Source organism: Ornithodoros turicata, chromosome 1 (genome assembly GCF_037126465.1).
Source record: "Ornithodoros turicata isolate Travis chromosome 1, ASM3712646v1, whole genome shotgun sequence".
Classification (NCBI taxonomy): domain Eukaryota; kingdom Metazoa; phylum Arthropoda; class Arachnida; order Ixodida; family Argasidae; genus Ornithodoros; species Ornithodoros turicata.
Window position 1 is genome coordinate 3,757,748 of NC_088201.1, and position 19,577 is coordinate 3,777,324.

Genomic DNA, 19,577 nt, shown 5'->3' on the forward strand with positions numbered 1-19,577 from the left:
CTAAGCATATAGACCACTTGCACTCCTACGTCATCGATTACGTTTCGCCGCCGCGCAAAGCATGCTGGTGGGCACCTATCAACCTTATCAGCCTTTTCGGCCGATCAGCAGACGCGTTTTTCCCGCTTCTTGCCAACCAGAGCAAAATATAACCTCGAACCGGTCTTCTCGGGACGCCACATGTTTGTAAACAGAAAGTGGTCTATAGTTTATTTAGTGACTCTATTTTGGATTATGAAGTATGAGTAGTCGGGAACGGTAAGGCACGCGGCACAAACTGCACGAGTAAAATGTGTGCTACGCAGAGATGGAGGCTTAGGAGGGAATGCGTCCCCCGTTTTAGTCGGCAGCCATTTTCCTTCCAGAGTTCAACTTCCTTGTTGCCATGTGCTGTTGGTGGTCCGTGTTGGAAAATACGCATTTACTTACTTACATTTACTTCTTTCTACATTACAGCCCACCTTCAACAACAAAAACGTATTCATTTCACGTGTGCTTGCTTCGAATGATGATGATGATGATGATGATGAGACCGCGCACGTGTTTTAGATCAGGTTCCCACAGAGGTTGTATATGTGGAACGTACGATGTAACACAGATATACTGTATGTAACTACTTCCATCGCAATCAACATGGCTTTTGTAACCCATCTGTCTTCCTGCATTCATGATGTTCAATGCAGCTTGGAAGGCAATATTGCCTTCCAAGCTGCATCGGTGTGAACAAATGCCATCTTCCTCGACGTTTCCAAGTCTTTGATACTGTTGTTCACACCTGCCTTCATTATTAACTGTCACTTCTCAACTTACACCCACTTATCCACATATTACAATTACTCACAAGTAATGCCACAGTGTCCATGGCCACAGACCAAATGTATAAATTAAATTGTATCGAATTCAATAATATATTGCATAGTGGATCCCAATAAAGTGCTCGACGAATGCAGCACTGTTGAGCGTCATTTCATACAGACACCGTGTCGAGTTTACAGCCAATATTCCGCGGCCAGAACCTCAAACCTTGGCTCGGAAATGGCAGGGCGTACATCCGCACACAACTACATTGCCTAGACGAGAGATTTTTATTTAGAACTCAAGGGTGGTCGAACCAACAAAGTGTACATGGCAGCTAAGAACGTGTGAAGGAAGCGTCGTTAGAAGCCCGGAGGAACTGGTGTTCCAGTCTCCTTGGCTAGGACCAGGAGCTCCTCGCGCTGGGCTCTGAGCTTCTCCTCTTGTTTTTTGGCAGCAATTGAGGCCTGGTGCTTGGCCTCCACCTCTCTTCGCACAGCTTCCTTTTTCGTCAGCCGTTCTGTGAGAACAGGTGCCTTTGTCAAAACCCAGTCATAGTCCAGAAAAATAATAAAATTCTTTTTTTTTTTTTTTTAATATAACTAGTTACAGCTACACATAGCAAGTTCATGTTTAAGCGACGACGTCCGAGTAAGTGTAACTCTCAAAACTTGGTTTCAGTGCTTGCGCAGTCAAACCCCATTCATTTACTCGAAGGATACCGTAATTTCACGCGTATAAGCCGCGGGCAATGCGAGGCGACTGATGCAAACTTTTTTTCTAGAAAGTGACAGCATTTGGAAAAACAAAATACGATTAAAACTTGAGGCGAATGAGCGCAAAGTTTGGAGCGCTAGAAACGTCATTTTCTATTTTTACGACAGGATCCAAATGTGTAACCTTCACTAAATTCACCCTGGATGCTCGTATGCCCGTACTACCATCTGTAGTATCCGATCCCAGTTTTTGCGCCAGCATAGTGTACATTATGCACTAGTACAGCCTTGGGGTATTCAAGCAAATACCAAGATCTACTAAAAATTATGCAACACTCAGTGCGGACGGCAGTGACTCTAGAGAACAATAAACACGGCGTAAACATATAAGAAAATAAAGATAACAAAAATGCTCATACAGGAAAAGAAAAACAAAATGCTACGACTGCCCAAAGTCAAACTCACGACCTGAGAGTCTGACGTTTTACTTCTCGCGGCAAATTCCGGAGAGAGGCGTGCCGCTTTAAACCTGCAACCCCAATCGTACGCAATGGGGATTACTTGCGGAGTCTGACGCAAACGAGGCACAGCAAACGTGGCACAGTCTAGCGTTTCAAAAATTGTGAGTCGGAGATGCGCGTGTACTGGTACATCCTCTTAAAGGAGCTCAGAAAGCCACTTCAAAAATTTTCCGTTCCGAACGCGTCGTGGGAGCAGGTAACTCAACTTGATGATTAACGCGAAAATGTTCTATGTACGCCATATTTTTCATAGAAAAAAAAAAAAAGACATTTGAACATCGCCGCGCGTGTTCCCGGTCGACTCGCTCTTCAGGGTTAAACGAGGAGGAGGAGAAAAAAACGTCATCGGCGATGTCAGAAAAGTTGGAAGCGGCGACCGCGCTTCCATCCGGGTCAGTGCTGACCCGGGTCAGTGCTCTTTCCTTCTTCCACCGCTGCGGCGGTGTTCCGAGCGAAAAATAGCAGACGACGTTCGTCTAAACCAATCGGCGGCTCAACTTTTCACACATCAAAATGATGCGAGCAGCTCGACGGCTCGTTCCGGGTATTGCCACCGTTGCGCACGGTCGTGATTTTCAAAATCGAATTCTGCGATATTTGTGAACCTGTTGATAGAATTACTTCGCATGGTGCGTTTTAATGAGCATGCAAACCGCTTGGTTTTTAAAAAAAATGGTGGTGATTAAAGTGCTTTCCGAGCTCCTTTAAGATTGAGCCGTTCGGTATGGAAGGGGATCCATTATAGGCGGGCGAGGTGACGCGAAGAGCTCAAGCACTGGGTGACACATACCTTAGTGATGCCACTGCTGGGTACCACTAACACCTAGGTGCAAGTACTACATGTACCTGTGACTTTGAGCATTAGTTTACACTGCAAAACAAATTATGAAAAGGATAATAGTAACTCACTTAAGTTATATGCACCATATAGGACTCCAGCAGCGAAAGCTCCCCACCGGCATGCCTGGAAAAGCGAAATGTATTGATACATGCTCCACTGAGACGGATATTACAGGCAGACTGAAAATAACGCCGGTTCCACACCAACTTTTACGATCCAGTGTGCGATGTTTTTCAATGTATACGTGCAATACACGGTGCTTTTCTTTTTTTTTTTTTTTTTTTTCTTGCGTTGAACCTAAAGCGCATTAGCCTACACATTACAATGAGCAATATGATTCACGACTGTGTGTCGCGTACTAAAACCTGGAAGAAAGAAATTGAGAGTTCGGCCTTATCGGTAAAAATACTGCGATAGCAACGCAAATTTCTGTGTTATAGGCGCTTACTTAAATTAGGCACACACAAACTGCAAGAGAACCCACCGCTCTTTCTTTAGGCTTATGATACATCCACAAACTGCCGGTGCATTGCATGCATCGTATACAACATACGAGTGCAAAGCATGTAAACACTGATATAAATGCGACCACGTGCCCAGAACATTTTGTAATAGATGCTACGATTCAACTGTTGGATGAGCATGACCTCTAAACCACGAAGGTGGTCACCAATAGTCTGTCATTTTTAGTATAAAACCACCACGTGTACTAACTCTCACATACCCGGATGAATGGTGAAACTGCAACAGGAGGGGCAAGTTCAACCATATTTACAATGACTAAAAAGTGGACACCCGAAAATTAATGAGCCACAAGCAGTACGCTAACCAACACCTTCTCGATTCGAGTGCGGCCGAATGGGATGACCGCTCGTCCCGTCGTTTCGTAGCCAGAAATTCATACCCGTGATTACACTAATTACACCACTGTAATATTAACAAGCAGCCATAGATATTTCTTTCTGCGCTGTATTAAAGACAGTACATCGTAAGTAACGACACGCGATTAAAATTGGTGTAATAAGACAGTAAATTATTCCATTTGATTCCAACCAGCTCAGATTCCATTTTGCTCGCACTGTCATCTATGGACGTTTTCCGAAACTACATTGCTCTTCCGCAGCAGCAGAAATAAAAAAACACGCAATCCGCAGAAGGATTGCGAGCTGACACGAGTTAGCAAATACACGAGTGTCTAGCAATGGACTGGAAATCTCATGTGATTGCCGTGGTACTATGGTGTTTCTCACATCGCATACTCACTGTAGTGTATTCCTTTTGGTCAGTGATATTACTGTTATTCGTGCTGTCCGTTACAAACACTTCGCTTGGGTTACGAAAGCAGTACATCAGGTTGCTCCTGAAATTATTTGAGGTAAGTTTGAAGTAATCACACGTATTCCACGGTCCCGATTTGAAATTGGAGGCATACATTGTGACACAATCGATGCCTCCGTGTATGCAGAACCGGGTTCGGACGTCCGACCTGGCATGTTGTCGTGGAACGGTTAAATGTCCTGCGAAACCAAATCCTCGTCAGAGATTGTGAAGAATCTCGAAATCGCATGCATGCAGACGAACTGTCGGGACCGTAGCATTTTTTTATCTTTTGCTGTCTGGTTTAAACGGGATCGTCGCGTTGAAGATCCCCGTGAGTTTGCAGACCTTCACGTCGTTTTTACATTTGTAAAGCTATTATGTTTCACACCTCTTTGACGAAAGACTACATCTCTGATGCCACGACGTTGTACAGGTCATGCGGCATTAGCTTCGGGTCAAATGTTTAGACAGACTCGCCGGTGCGGCAGATACGGGGGCAGGTTCTCTCGATATAGAAACACTAGACAGAGAGCAAGATCATCATTGCAACATCTCGCCAAAGCGATATTGACTGCCACCTTGCTTGCACGTTTATCATTGCGGCCAAAGTATATCTGTTTACAGAGCTGTCCTGAGGCAGGATGCGATTATACAATAGGCAGAAAAAAATTCAGGCGTCGAATTTACTTACGGGCTTCAGCTACGCACATGACTGGTAATTCATTCTGTTACATATATGAATGTTCTGCACTTGAAAGCTCTACAGACAGATTCTAAAAAAAAAAAAAAAGATTAGGAAAATTAGGAAAAAAGAATTAGGAAGTTCCTATTCTAAATTCTGCAGTGAAAATTATCTCCCCAGGACCTCCCCCGAAACGATTCAGTTAGTTTATCGCTGCTTGAAGAGATGGACGTCATTTCGTCATCAAGTGCTTTCACATACATAACGTGCGGTGTCTGGATATTATTAGCCATCGATTACCGTCTTGATTATAATTAATCATTTCTTGAGTGGTCACTACTTTGATAGAAATAATTTACGGATGATCCGTTAGGGAAATGTAACATTACGAATAAACATCAGACGTTTGTAGGTGAGTACGTTATTGTAACACATCGAATGGTTTCCTCTAATTTGTGACTGTGCCAAGTGAACCTGTCCGTGAAGCTTGTAGTCCCCTTCGCTGATGGGTAGTCCTCGTAGTATAGCAAATATGACTATACTTTATTTTGCTGATTATGAGTGTGCAAACATGGTAGTCCAGAAGGCGAGAGGGCAGTGTACTACGACTCGTGCATAACTGGTTCTGGTTCTTTTATTTAACACCATTTCCGTTTACAAGATTTGATGCAGGACCGCCAGGCATGCCCTATAACATGCCTAACCTGCGCATAAACCCGTAATGTTCAAGATTTTTCCATGCACGCAGCTCATTTGTATGAAAATGCTGTAAAAATGCATCTCTGTACCACTTTTTAACGCCAAAGTTTTAGATTTGCAAAATCGGAATATAACGCTCTCTTTTGAAACGAGTCAGTCGTCGACCAATCAAGACAGCTGCGGGACCCCACGCACTTTTTCGATTGGCAGTCAAATGCGCTAACCATTACACCGCGGCCTTCCAACAGCACTTCGCTAAGTGGCATCGTCCTCTTATGCTTTTCAACACGTGCAAATGCAAATGCGCACATGTTCATGCAGAGTACACCTGGTGAACGTGATAGAAACTATCAAACCTGAGGCTGGCACAGACAGACAAGACATTAGCTGTTGGAGGTTTTGTGTTCCATCCTCAACTTGGTTAATTTCCATTTTGTTTCTGTGGAAAAATTTCACCATCGAATAATTCCTCCTGTAGTAATCTTGGCAGCCGTGTCTCTGCATAGAAGCGTACGAACGGGAGAAAAACAGCTTCTTCTTGCTCCAATATGGGTGTGAGCCCTCTTTGCTTTTGACGCGGAACTCCTCGGGGAACAAGAGCAACATAACAGGGGCCTGCACAGCACAAAAAAGTCACTCTCACAAAGGTTAATGCATTATGATCGACAAAAACATTGCAAGAACTTGGGGGGGCAAATTCCTGACTCATCCTGTTAAAGGACCTTTCACTGCTCCTTTAACTTTGTTTTGTAACATTCTTTTATGCACCCATTTTGCAAGTTCTCCAACATTTTTTTTTTTTACACATAGGTGCGTGCGTATTAAAAAAATATGTAGTATATGTATATTTATCGCTACGTAGGCCCAAGGAGCCCAAGCAAGAGTGAATGAAAAGAAATACATATTTCACAACAAGTGACCAACAAATTCTTTTTGCAATACGTGTGCCAGTGTGTCCACATGTGCTGTAAATATTTAGGCTGAGAAGTGACCAACCAACAGTGGCATAGCCATGGGGGGCTAGGGGGGGGGTTCGAGCCCCCCCCCCCCCCCCCTAGCAGAGAGAAAAGAGAAAAGCAATGGCCCCAGAACGGATCCTTGCGGTACTCCAGAAAGAACAGGCGTTTCATTAGACATACAGCCATTGTACAAGACATTCTGCAGGCATTGTGCAGACATTGTACAAGCCAAAAAGGCATTCTTCAATCCACGTAGCGATAACAGTAACATTATGCAGTATATTAAGTACTAATTGTGTTACTACAAATGAGAAGAGTTATCTAGAAATTTGTTTTTCACTGGCTTTCCGAGACATACGATGCCTCCACTAGGAGAACAAAGGCTTTTTCCTTTGGAGTTGAGCTCGGTCACGAGAATAATCGCCACATAACTCGGGGGTTGTTAGCACTAAATCATCTTTTGCACAGCTGTGCTGACACCGTAGCATTTTCTCACAGTGCGCAGCATGAATACATCTCCTTTGGTGGACCTTGCCAAGCCAACATAAATAAGGTGCACGTCAGTCTACGGCAAACTGTACAGAGGAAAGTGGTCTGTAAACGAAAAACGTGCGGTACTTCGGTTGGTTTTTATTCGTGTAGCTCATAGTAATTAAAACCTCTTGTACTCTGTAGGTACTGTACGGGGTACAGTGTTATGTTTTTATGGTACCAGTGTGTAACACTCGTGTGTGTGTATGTGTGCCCCCAGCTTACAGCACAGCTTACACATGCAGATGTCAATATAGTACATCAGGCAGTGGCGGATCCAAGGGGGGGGGCGGTTGGGCGACCGCCCCCCTCCCGCACTACGCACTCTGACAAAGAAACCCCAACCCCCGCCCCCAAACCGAGGGTCTGGATCTGCTCCTGACATCAGGTCACCCATATTACCAGGAACTTTCCTGTTTCTGGTTCTGTGTGAAAAATCTGTTTCTTTTTCTTTCTTTTTTTCTTTTTTTTTTTTCCGGCTTTCGGTGGTACATAAAGCCACTCAGTGAAAAAAAATCATCGAGAAACAAAACTTCCATTATTATGCATATGTATGCATACAGTGAACGTATTTTTCCCATTACGGTAGCAGCTGCTAAGACACGAATTTGTTGTAATAAATTGCCACGCACATAGAAACAATGACGCTAGGTTTGAAAATGCTCGCCCTGCATTGCGCTTGATGCGATAGCAAGTTGAGGGCTGCAGCAGAAAGCCGCTTGAGTAAACTCGCTTGCAGGAGTTACATTTATCAACGGAGAATTTCAAATGCTCGTTCTGGTCAACTGTGTGTGAACGTGTAAAATATTTACCATACGTTTATCGGTGTTTTTTGGTAAATACCGAAAACTGGAAACCCTTTCGATAAGTTGGACTGAATTATTTATTTACAGTGTATACTGATGGACCGTGACCAAACGGCCATAAGGCCTGTAAGTTACTGCATGACAATCTTGGGCGAGTTTGCAACCCATGTGACCACTACTGAACATTTCAAAAGAGGCAACTGTCTGAGACAACACTTTCAAGCGGTTCCGATGTATTCAGAATACATTAACGGCACATATTGAAATTTTTTCGGAATACGTACACCGAATTTGCAAAAATGCATTTGTCGTACGTTTTTTACTACATTTTCTGAAAAATGCCACGAATTGGAAACCTTATTAATAACAGATTTCACAGTGCCACCTCAGAAACATATGTCTATATAAGTGATTTTAACGTGTTTTGTAGAGAACTGGCCCTATTACTTTCATTGTATTAATACATAGCCATTTACATTTCTCTGGCCATTTGGTGTACATAAACATATCCTGTGTAGTAGCGGTTCTTTTTTGCATCGCATATATCTTATTATGTATGCAGACATTTTCAGTGACATATGTAACCATGTTCTCCCCCATGTAATGCCCTTGCGGGCATTTGAAGTACTCACATAATATAGATGAACATATTCAGCAGGACACCAGGTATTCCTTATGGATGAGCTTTGGCTATAAAACTGATTTAGGATTAGGCGCATCAAGTCATCCCATTTCCCAAAACAGAGAAACCAGGGCTAATATCAAGGCTAAGTTCCAAAGGACTTAAAGGAGTACAGAGGGCCATCCAAAAAAATTTCAGATTAAGACGTCTGATGAAAGTGTGCGTGTCATTTTACCGAATAGCGCGAAAGGTTTTGATGTGTGCAATTTGATTCCCAGAAAAAAAATTCACATAGACATGGCCCCGCGCGTTCACCCTTAACTCGCCACTCCGGGTATAACGAGGATGAGGAGGTATGATGGCACGTCACCGACGACGTTATAAGGAGAACTCGTCCTGGTTCGCCGGTCAGTGGGGGTCAGCGCCTTGTCACTTTGCCGCCGTAAACCAGTTTTGCCAGTTCTCCCGGAGAATTTTGGGATAGAAGGAGCGGCCGAATCATTACAGAGACAAGAGGAAGGCTTTTTCGGAACCCCGAACGGCCGAGTAGCAGACGACAGCGGAGTGGCAGACAACATTTCTCTAGACCAACCAGCGAGCGTTCTCCTTATACCGCCAGCGCGAGGTTCCAGGCAGATCACAGGCTGGTACTGCTCTTCACCGCCATTGCGCACGGTCGCTGTTTGCGGTGCACTTTAAATTCAATTTCTGGGATAATTATGACTCTGTGGTGTGAATTACTTGGCATGGTGCATCTTACTGGCCTACTTAACAGATTTATTTGAAGAAAACAGGATATTTTATTTATTTCCGTTTCCATCAAGAGATGGCGGTGGTCCCAGACAAAAAGCTGCCATGATGCAGCTTGAAAACGCCTGGGGACCGCGACGTCAATAGCAGTGCTAACACATACCAAACACAGGAAAATAACTGGCATTCACATACGCGACACTTCAGCAACAACCAAATAAGCACATCTGGCATGATTACGTGCATCAATAAATTAATTGGTAAACACTCTTACAAAAAGCACCACAATAGCACAGACAGTAACAGCTTTGCTGTAATTACACACACTCATGTCTCTCCCATCATCAATAACGGTTTGAACTCGCAACAAAAAACACAGCTACTTGATGATCGATCAGAAAAAACGGAAGAACGCAGGAAATGCCCTCGTAATAATCCAAAAGCGAAAAGGAGTAATAAAAAAATTCTAATGTGATTGAAGGATATTTAGGTAGTGTGCACGGAGAGCTTTTTTCGAGAGCTTTTTGTAGTATATTAAAAATGACTTCTGCGCTACTTTAATCTCTCTTCCGATTGCAGTATGGGCGGATTAAAATCGAGAGGGCCAACCGGCTACGGCTCCTTCGTGAAGAGAGCGTCGACGACTTGGCTAGTTTGGAGTCGTCTCCTGGTGTGGCTTCCACCTCAGGTAGGGGTCGTGGTGCAGCTTGACTGCACGTGTGTGTGATACCATGGCATCGAGGGTGGGATTTTTCTTGCAGCAATCACACGAGACGGTGTCCTGGTAGGAGCTGACCAGCCTCTCATCGACCTGCCTACCAAAGAGTACCACTTGGGGGACATTACAGACTTCATCAAGAAAGGAGTTGAGGTATGTAATTAACATTTTAGGAATACCGCGCTGTCGAAGTTGGTTTTGGATGGCTTGAACGGACTTCGGTTAGATGCGGTAGAAGTAACGTTTCCTTTAGAAGGAATAAAAACCCCCAGTACTCGATAAAAAGTACTCAAAATACAACGTAACGTGTTTGATTTGAACTGGTTTGCTTTAAATATCCCGTTAATCCATAATCGTTATCTGTTTACTTTATTTCAATAAACGAAAGAACGAATCTATGAATCTTTCAGAAAACTCTAAGGAAGATTTACAGATTCACTCTTCTTCCAGTTTCCATGTCATTGTGGCTTCCTCGTAAGGGCATTGAGACAAAGCGCATCAAAAACCACGGCTGCCGTCACCAATGAACCAATGCGCCGCTCTAAAGATACACCCGACCAATGCCAATAGATCCCGTATTTTGTAACGAGAATCTTTGTGTTTATATAGTCGAAGAACGCAGACAATCACCAGTAACACCGCACGTAGCCACAGTTGCTCCGCGGCGGTAACGTACAACTTCCAACGATGACGCGATCAATTTTTATCACTTCCACAGGCCATCATCGATGACGTCGTAACGAAACGATTTGCGACAGAGGAACTGCCCTCCTGGAACCTCCTTACTCGGACCAACAAAAATTACACCTTCGTCAGGTGAGGACCACGACCTACTAGATTATAACGACCATGTCAGGCGCACCCCTTCTATGCGCCGCATTTTTGGAAGGTAGCGGTGGCGCTACTCATCGTCCCCAGTTATTGCTTCCTCAACTTCTACGATACTTTGTACTTCAGCTTACCTTAGTGTTTCTGTACAAGCGGTGGATATTCCGCAGATGTTTCATTCTGAGGTTGATTATCATCATCATTCTACGCATTTTCATAGGGGCTATCGCTGTCGTCTGCTACGGTAGTCGTACACACGCTTCAGCGCGTTCAGAATTCAAATTTCCGTCGTCCAATCGTGTTGTGCCGATCAGTAGCGCCCCCGGCGGATCGTGCGGACGGGCTCCTCATAGGGTTTTCTGATTGTGACATGGTCGTTAGAATCTAGTAGGCCGTGGTGAGGACACGACTGGAAAAAAAAAAGTGTTTGTTGAGAATTGACTCCCAATTTTTGTACGTGGCAGTTTTCGGCTAACGGTCATCTGGTGCATCGGTTGCCTGGTGCGCTACTGTCTGCTCTTTCCCATGCGGTAAGTAGGTGCCGCGCTATTGGTGTCGAGATTGGAGTTCTCACCGTGGCGTTTTTTTGTGAAGTGTGGCTCTCACGTTCGTTGGCATGGCGTGGCTCATCTGCGGCACAGCGGTGGTAGGATGCTTCCCCGAGGGAAGGTGAGGCCCAGGATGTTTCTTTATGCAACGGCGGAACGAGTCTGCGCCAAATTTTGCCCGCATTATTGGTCGCCTTCTTGGCCAGAGTACCTACAGGGTGAGCTTAGCGAGGGTTACGCATTTCGATCGAGTCTCTAAAATATAAGGTAACGCCTCCGGAGCTTCAAACTTTGCAGACCGATAGTCATTCGTTCCGAAGTTTTAATCTTTTTTTTTTTTTTTTCAAATGCTATCACTTTCTAGAAAAAAAGTTAGAAGCGAAACAAATTTTCACCCCACGCATTTCCTATGCCGCCTGCTTCTCATTCACATCATCATGTATAGGTGGCGCTGCCTCGAAACCCTGCATCTGGTCCATCTGGTTGTTGGTTGTTCCATAGGTTCTGATTTTGCTTCGTCTCCGGGCAGCGCCACCTATACGTGGTGATGTGAACGTGAAGCAGACAGAGGAAAAAATGGCGGTCCGCAGGCGGCATAGGCCATAGGAAATGCATGGGGTGAGAGTTCGCTTTGCTGCCAACTTTTTTTCTAGAAAGTGATAGCATTTGAAAAAAATAAAGTTTGGAGCGCTAGAAACGTCATTTTCTATTTTTACGACGGGATCAAAATGTGTAACCTTCGCTAAATTCACCCTGTACAGTGTGCATACGGTATTTTGAACAGAAAATGTTTGCAATAGAAGAGTTCAGAAAATCCCAGAATGCTCAGCGTCGCTTTGAACTGTGGGAGTTTACTAATAAAACAGAAACGCGTGTTCCAATTACTTCCCTAGCGGTCCATTGTCCACGACGCGTGAAGGTCAGTGAAAGCGAACTGTGAAGGATTATCCCCCACTCAGCAAGCGCCCAGGGTGCAATGCGTGCACGCAAAGAGCACTGGGATTTTCTGAACTCATCTATGCTTTTTGGACGGAAATGTACAATATTCTAGAAACTAATCAAGATTGCTTGCTCAGTCAATATCGCTAGTGAATGGATCACTTTACGGTGCACGTGCACATCTCCCACTCTGCTTGAAAACGAACCCATTATTTTTTCCCCGTGAATTTGTTATCAACCATCTTGGGTGCGCCACACGATGATGCCATCGACGATAAAAATGGTCTACTGCTCGCTGTCTTTAAAGGAGTTGATTGAACCCGCATTCAGAGTTAGTGCAGGCTGTCTGGGATTTGCCTCTCCGACCACCTGTAGAGGCGCTCACGTCGTCTTCGAGATGGCGGAGAAAAGAACGATTGCGGATGAATAAATCGGCCTGCTTCGTGCATTCTTCCGCGAGACACGCTTCAAAAATTGTACGAATAACGTAACTCGCGTGTCGTTTGCCGCCGTCTCCGTTGTTCTCAATCACGCCGCTCTTCTTCCCCTACCTCAACGTTGAATATCTTTCTCCGCAGTATTTTTGCACCGTGGAATTGATCGTTGCTGTTTGAGTTCAATAAGCCAGGAAACTCCATCGTACACGAAGGGAAGTTGCGTCAGTTCCTCGGCGCAAAACATACCGGTCGTACGCTGTTATTATCATTCATTGAGTGCTTCTGCTAGGGTCCGCTAGGTCACGAGCAGCCAATGGGAGAGGCGACTGCCAAATTCTGATCCGTAGCCACTACCGTAATTTCACGCGTATAAGCCGCACGACGCGTTTTTTGGAACATTTTGAAAATTTTCCGGCACATAAGCCGCGGGCAATATGAGACAACTGATTTGTGTGACAGATGAAACCATATAGAAGGCCATAAACCCTGTGGTCCATACTCCGGGGTCGGCATAGTGTACAACAAAGGAGGCTAGTTCTAGAGTTCTACAAAGATCGGACTGTGCCCTTGTTGGGCGTCTTTCATGGCTTGATAGGTCAGTGGTCTTCCAGAAGACGTGAATCACTGTCACCACTTTCGTTAAAGCTGCTTGGGGGTTTTGCACCAGGAAGATCAATGTACTCGAATGTGGACCCGTCCCTGTTATGCACTGTTCGTGCATCGTGTCATTCCAGAGACACCGTCGGCCTTTTCGTTAAAACTGGCGTATGGGGAAGATACCAGAAGAAAAAAAAAGTCATCAGATAAGCCGCACTGGTGGATAAGCCGCAGAACACCCGTGAGACAAAAAAAATTGCGCATAAGCCGCGGCTAATACGCGTGAAATTACGGTAGTTGTAACACATTTGCAAGGCATAGGAAGGGAGTTGCCTCAGGACAGAGGCTGCCGATATTTCGAACAGAGACTGTTCTTCTTCTGGGCCCAGAAGAACAACAGTCTCTGTTCGGATTATCGGTGGCCTCTGTCCTGAGGCAACTCCCTTCCTACATCTCTACCAGTTCGCTGGATTTCTACCCATTTGCAAGGCATAGTACTACAGCGTCAAGCATTGTCGAAGTCCACCTTCCACATTGCGCCACTCGAGATACGGTGCTTCCGAGAGCGACCCCTTGGGTCTGGTCTTCGATAAAGCGTTATCTACATTTTGAGAAAGTGTCAAGAGTCTATTTATGCGCAACGTAATTTTGTTTTGGCACAATCTCTCGGCAATACATACTCTGGAGGCCTTTGAAATGTACAGCACATCCATGACGTGCAGGGGAATCCGGATTACTGTAATGAGCACGGCTGTTCGCACACAGGGTGAAGCGGTTCTGCTACTGGCACGTCAGCCTCATCACATTCCGTATATTGGCCAGAGCCGTGTCTGCCATCGTCACATATCACAACAGGTAAGTTACATGGGATAACCACGTCATTATGAGACTATTTCCAAGCCTAGCTGTTGCACCGCATGTACAGGGAAAACCGTGCAAAGTCCGGTGGGATCTGCGTCGCCAACCACACGTCCCCCATCGATGTCGCCATGCTAGCCAGTGACAACTGCTATGCTATGGTAAGGAAGTCCAGGAGCAAAGGAGAAGCATGACGGCCTCCTGAAACCTAATATTTGGGGCGTTTTGCGAGTGAGGCATTGCCATATGTCGCGAGGGTATGAAGGCCTGGCTAGAGTCACTAAATAAGCTACGCTTCAGAGTATCGACACCGAGTTCCGAGAGCGAGCATGCGCCATCTTGTTTCTGCACCACGCTACCCACGCGCACACGCACTGCGCACGTCAGAGCCATATATTAAAAGGGAGTCTGGCCATTGGGAGGAGTCACAAAAAGAGGCTCGACCTGTCAATCACAGTTTCGCTCCTCTGATTGGGTTGCTTTTTACCAAGGGGGTCGCCATGACAACTTACTGCCTCCCAAAATGGCGACGAAAACAAACAGCGGTGAAGCAAGGATTTCGTGACAAAAATTTTTTCACAGACTACTCTGATTTTACGCTACAAATGTACATTCTGATATACGTTTCTCGGAAATCAATTTCAACTTACGCCCATCCATCGATATCTAACCGAAAATAATACGTTTTGCCGCCGATGTTAGGCCTAGTGAACACGGCGATCACAACGAAATCATAACAAAAACGGCGCTGTGCTGTACAATCTTATATTTAATAGCTGGATTTCATGGATATAAACATTCTTACCTCTTATATTCCAACTATTCATGTAGATTTGTTTAAAAATCATACAGACGACAGAACGTGTCCCAGCAGGTGGTTCTGCCGGCAGCGGTGCAACGACAGAAGCAGACGACAGACGACAACTCTCGACGTCCCTTACGCTCCCTAGGTGGCGTTCATCAAATTTGCACCAAAAATCCCCTAGTTCTGCAGATTGCGAGAAGTATCCATTTCAGTCCCATCCAATCCACTTGCCACCCAAAGTGGCGCTGCCCATGCTGGATACGGGGACAAATAGTGAGGATAGGTTGATTGATAGCGCCCCATATTTTAAGACTTCATTGGTCGGAAAGCTGAAAAAGTGGGTGGAGCTTCAGGTATAGGCATGACCCATTAATGGCCAGACTCCCTTTTAATATACGGCTCTGGCACACGTAAGCGTACGATGCCATCTATGATGCGCCGTTGAAATGTTCCTTTCGTTTACAAGCAGAAGTGGACGGCCTTGAGCTCATCTTCGGGACGCTCTGGTGGACAATACATGGATTATCGCGCAACAATCACACACGCTTCTCTATCCCGCAGCGAGCATTACGTTAGCCGTCTTTGATCCTCAAATGGGGATGATACGGGTTTGGTGCGGAAACAAGATGGCGCTCCTGCTCTCCCTTGGCCCTCAGTGTCGATACTCTGAAGCGAAGCTTATTTAGTGACTCTAGGCCTGGCCTTAGGTAAAAGCCGTCTGTTCTTAAAAATGGACAGTTGCGGGTTAACTATCTTTTTGTGCGTTCACGCTCGAAGACGAAAGTGATTGTGTTTAGGCTTGTCTTTCACGATTTTGCACAATTTGAAGCTGTGAAAGAGTCCGTAAATAAATGATGCTATACTATAAGTAAAATATACTAGTGAGATACGACTGTTGCAAAGGAAAATTACTGTTACGCTATGTACCAAAATAATCGTAGGAGCAGTACCAAATACAGTATCTGTGACAGGCTGTGTGAGGCTGTGGCAACCAGAGTACATAAATAAATAATAATGCATACTTCAAATCGGTCACCGGTTAAAACATGTCGCGTGTAAAAGAAAATGACAGTGCTACCAAGTTGGACTATAAATATACAATATTACAGATTATGTATGCCAAATTATCTATAACACTATCAAAGGCTGGGCTGAGCTGTACGAGACACCCCAGAAGAAAAAGCCAACTGTCATCATCATAAATTCATAAATGTTGACAGGTGGGCCAAACACAAGGCGGCTTCATAGGTGTCATCCAGACTGCACTCAACAGAGCAGCCTCACATATCTGGTTCGAACGGGGAGAGATTCGAGACCGTCAAGCAGTTGCTCGTAGGTACGCATTGGAGTCGCTGTTAACACCACGGTTGCAGTTAAAGGGGTCTCGGAGATGTGGGAGAATTTCAGTCCAGGTACGAAGAGACCTGCCTTAGACAGGGTAATTCACCCAAGCCATACACATTCTCTTTGCACAAACACAAATGTCCCTGAACTTTGCACACTCATAGTGTTATTTATGTATTGTAGAGTTATAGTGCTACGAATACGATGATGGCATTGGGGTGAATCAACCCACGGTGGGCAGTGTTGTTTTCCTAGTTTTGTATATGTGGAACACACTTATTCGTAGCAAAATTCCTTTCTGATGCAGGCTACGTGAACATGTTCAGGATCCCACGAAACTGCCCATCCTCATATTTCCAGAAGGTATGTATGTTAGTAGACCCAAAGAAAGTTGCATCAAATATGAAGGCCTCTTGATGGTTTTGTCTTGGTCCCGTGAACCCCCGTAACTGCCCCGTGAGTTGCTGAGAGATACCCACCTAACTTTTGTAAAGTAGGTGCATGAACTTCAGCCTCAAACATTTCTTTCGATGGGCCAATGATGGCAACTGAAATGTTAACTGAAATAAGTAACTTGTAGCGTTGTACTGCAGTAGTTGGTCAGTTAGGAGCGTATCACGCGCATATATCCGTCCAAACGTGCATATATGTTGCACAAGGTGCTGCTGGATAAAAACACTCACTTTGAATTCAAAAGAGAATTGTAGGAAAAGCCTAGGTACAATGTGGTCACACAGCCCATGCATCATTGCTAAACTGAAACATTCCGTAAATTATTTTTTTATTGGATCGCTTACGACAGATTTGGAAGCAGTTTACACACTTTACGAAGCTGCAGCGCTGTTGTTCCGCAAGCCACGCATTAGTACTCAATTCGGCCAGTTGCTAGTTCGGAAGGTGAGGGATTATTTTTTCCAGGCACTTGCATCAACAACACGTCAGTAATGCAGTTCAAGAAAGGCAGCTTTGAAGTGGGTGGCACGATATATCCGGCAGCTATCAAGTATGACGCGCGCTTTGGCGACGCGTTCTGGAACAGCAGCAAGCAGAACTATATCCTCTACCTAGCGATGATGATGTCATCGTGGGCCATTGTTTGCGACGTCTGGTATCTGCCACCGATGCACATGAGGGTAAGATGTGTTGTGCTAACCCTGAGTTAACAGCAAGGGAAACTGAGGGAACAGCAAGAGTTTGGCGGACGAATCTGGCTGACCGTAGATGTAAAAAAAAATTAAGTGACCATCGCCTCAGCACACATAGCCCAGTGCTTCCTCCGCCCCTCAAAGTACTTTTTGAAGGAGTCTCACAGTTTCAATGAGATCTTCATTTGTGGGAACAACAAGGCGAAGCAGGGGAATGCCGTAATTGGTTACGACACTCTGTATGAGGTGCTGTCACGATTGAAGCCCCTAGCTTTCTGTGGTGGAAATTTAACAACTCTGCAAAGCGGGATTTACAATCTGCGGGCAAGGGAAAACGAGCGAAAAAATGTTACGGCATTCTTCCGAGATAGTTTACCGACTCGTCCCGTACGCCTTTCAGTGCGCAAAGAAAATTAGACTCAATTCTTGCTGATTTCTCTCCGGGCGTTCCTGTCATTAAATTTCCTTCTGTCGTGGCACGTTCAGCCGTGTAAGTGCCAGCAGTATCAGTCACGACTGATTGGGTTTGGCCCGTGAAGATATTGCAGAGCGATTGAAATCCTTATGTAGTATAATTCTGCAATATATATATATGAATATTCTACAAAAAACGTACGATTCTAAGGGAAACGACGGGTTCCGCGAGACATGGCAAACATTCTCATCCTCAGAACCTGAAGTGTTTAAAATATATTACACAATTTTGTATCTCGTTCCATTAAAATACGCTGTTACGAAGCTGCGGAAAAAAACTGGAGTTGTAAATCGCTCACATACATCCAGTTTTCTGGTGCTGGCATCCATAATTTTTTTTTTACAAGCCCTCTCCTCTCAGGAAAATGAATCGTCCGTGGACTTTGCCAACCGCGTCAAGGCAAGAATTGCCGAGCAGGGAGGACTACTAGACCTCAACTGGGACGGCGCGCTGAAGCGTTACAACATAAAACAGGAGTGGAGGGAGCAGCAACAGAAGGAATTCAGCCAGAGGCTCAAGATTGCATAAAGAACTCAGTGAGATGGTGGAAGGGAAAGAGCTCTGCCCCCCCAAAAGTGACTCGTGGGTATCACGTTTTCTCCGACCGCATGTACATAGTGTTCGACGTTCACAACTGCTGTCTAGCTTTTGTTGAAACTGTAGGTGTTTTTTTTTTTTTTTTTTCCAGTCCATAAAAACTGTAAATGGTTTGAAAGTGCCAAGAATTCAACGTCGTCATCAGTTAGTCACATTTTACGGCATTACACGTTAAGGTTGTTCAAGCGAACGAATGACCCCCCCCCCCCCGACTCGAAAGAAGTCTCTCGACACTCCGACGGACAGACAAGTAGAGTCCCTCTCTCGTGTAATTTGAGCCACACTTATTCCTGCCGGTACATCTGGTTCATATAATATAAATGGTATCCGCAACACAAACTCACTCCTAACACCCTGTAAAAGTGTACCATAAGGTGTATCGGGCAGAAAGTAATCTTGGCCGTGCCTTCATTCTAGTGTGCCGAACCAAACGAGCCTTCAGCTCTGTTCTTTCCATAACCAGAAGGCCTTCGCTTTTACCGTTCGGCAATCAACTAGAACCTGGCCTCTTCTCTAAGGAGGCACATTGAGCCTTTAAATGTGACTTTCTGACAGCGATACAAGGCAGGGCATCACAAGCATGATAGTTTTTTTTTTTTCGCTTTGTTTATTGAAGAGGAGGGATATGTACATTGCCGGTGATTGAATGTAAAAAAAAGGTGGTGACGTTATGGACAATGCTGAATTACCGTCGTCGTAACAAAAAAAAAACAAAGTAGCGGACATGCACCGCTTTTGTTTTTTGTCTCGTCTAACCCGCAAGGGGGAGTCACCAGCAAAGCCTGGTCTGGAATAAATATGTTTGCTCACTGAAGTTTTGCTGTTTCCCCTTAATTTTGTAGTTGGTGAACACAGGAAATGAAATGAAGTGATGAAATAAAAGTAAGGAACCATACTTAAGAACTCTTATCTACCATATTTACTTGCCTTATATACGGTGCTTAGCCCTTGCCGTTGTGTTTTTGTTTCCTGAAAGCTGGGGGTAAAAAAAAATCTGGGTTTTATTTTTGGGAACTGTAAGGGAACTTTTGGGAACTGTAGGGG

General features: G+C 44.8%; 2 protein-coding genes across 2 annotated transcripts; one reads left to right on the forward strand and one right to left on the reverse strand.

Annotated features, from left to right (window-relative positions):
- Positions 1 to 1,066: 1,066 nt before the first annotated feature.
- Positions 1,067 to 3,904, reverse strand: LOC135377319 (ATP synthase subunit e, mitochondrial-like). Its single transcript, XM_064609670.1, has 3 exons — positions 3,598 to 3,904; positions 2,942 to 2,996; positions 1,067 to 1,315 (listed from the first exon to the last, which is right to left on the reverse strand). Exons 1-3 carry the CDS (start codon positions 3,640 to 3,642, stop codon positions 1,158 to 1,160), a joined length of 258 nt encoding a protein of 85 aa, XP_064465740.1. The 5' UTR covers positions 3,643 to 3,904; the 3' UTR covers positions 1,067 to 1,157.
- Positions 3,905 to 4,000: 96 nt separating this feature from the next.
- On the forward strand, positions 4,001 to 19,347 carry LOC135377316 (glycerol-3-phosphate acyltransferase 3-like). The gene is made up of 12 exons (XM_064609667.1): positions 4,001 to 4,248; positions 9,822 to 9,930; positions 10,004 to 10,113; positions 10,679 to 10,776; positions 11,253 to 11,318; positions 11,383 to 11,457; positions 14,075 to 14,164; positions 14,235 to 14,328; positions 16,193 to 16,308; positions 16,624 to 16,679; positions 17,235 to 17,449; positions 18,297 to 19,347. The coding sequence occupies exons 1-12, from the start codon at positions 4,075 to 4,077 to the stop codon at positions 18,462 to 18,464; spliced, it is 1,371 nt and encodes a 456-aa protein (XP_064465737.1). The 5' UTR covers positions 4,001 to 4,074; the 3' UTR covers positions 18,465 to 19,347.
- Positions 19,348 to 19,577: the final 230 nt, after the last annotated feature.

Bases quoted from the DNA above. Each gene is read 5' to 3' on its own strand.
- LOC135377319 (XM_064609670.1), bottom strand. From the start codon at position 3,642: ATGGTTGAACTTGCCCCTCCTGTTGCAGTTTCACCATTCATCCGG. The intron at 2,997-3,597 runs GTATGTGAGAGT...TCGCTTTTCCAG, and splicing joins CAGTTTCACCATTCATCCGG to GCATGCCGGTGGGGAGCTTT. The intron at 1,316-2,941 runs GTGAGTTACTAT...CTGTTCTCACAG, and splicing joins ATATGGTGCATATAACTTAA to AACGGCTGACGAAAAAGGAA.
- LOC135377316 (XM_064609667.1), top strand. From the start codon at position 4,075: ATGGACTGGAAATCTCATGTGATTGCCGTGGTACTATGGTGTTTCTCA. The intron at 11,458-14,074 runs GTGAGGCCCAGG...GTTCGCACACAG, and splicing joins GGATGCTTCCCCGAGGGAAG to GGTGAAGCGGTTCTGCTACT. The intron at 14,329-16,192 runs GTAAGGAAGTCC...AAATGTTGACAG, and splicing joins GTGACAACTGCTATGCTATG to GTGGGCCAAACACAAGGCGG.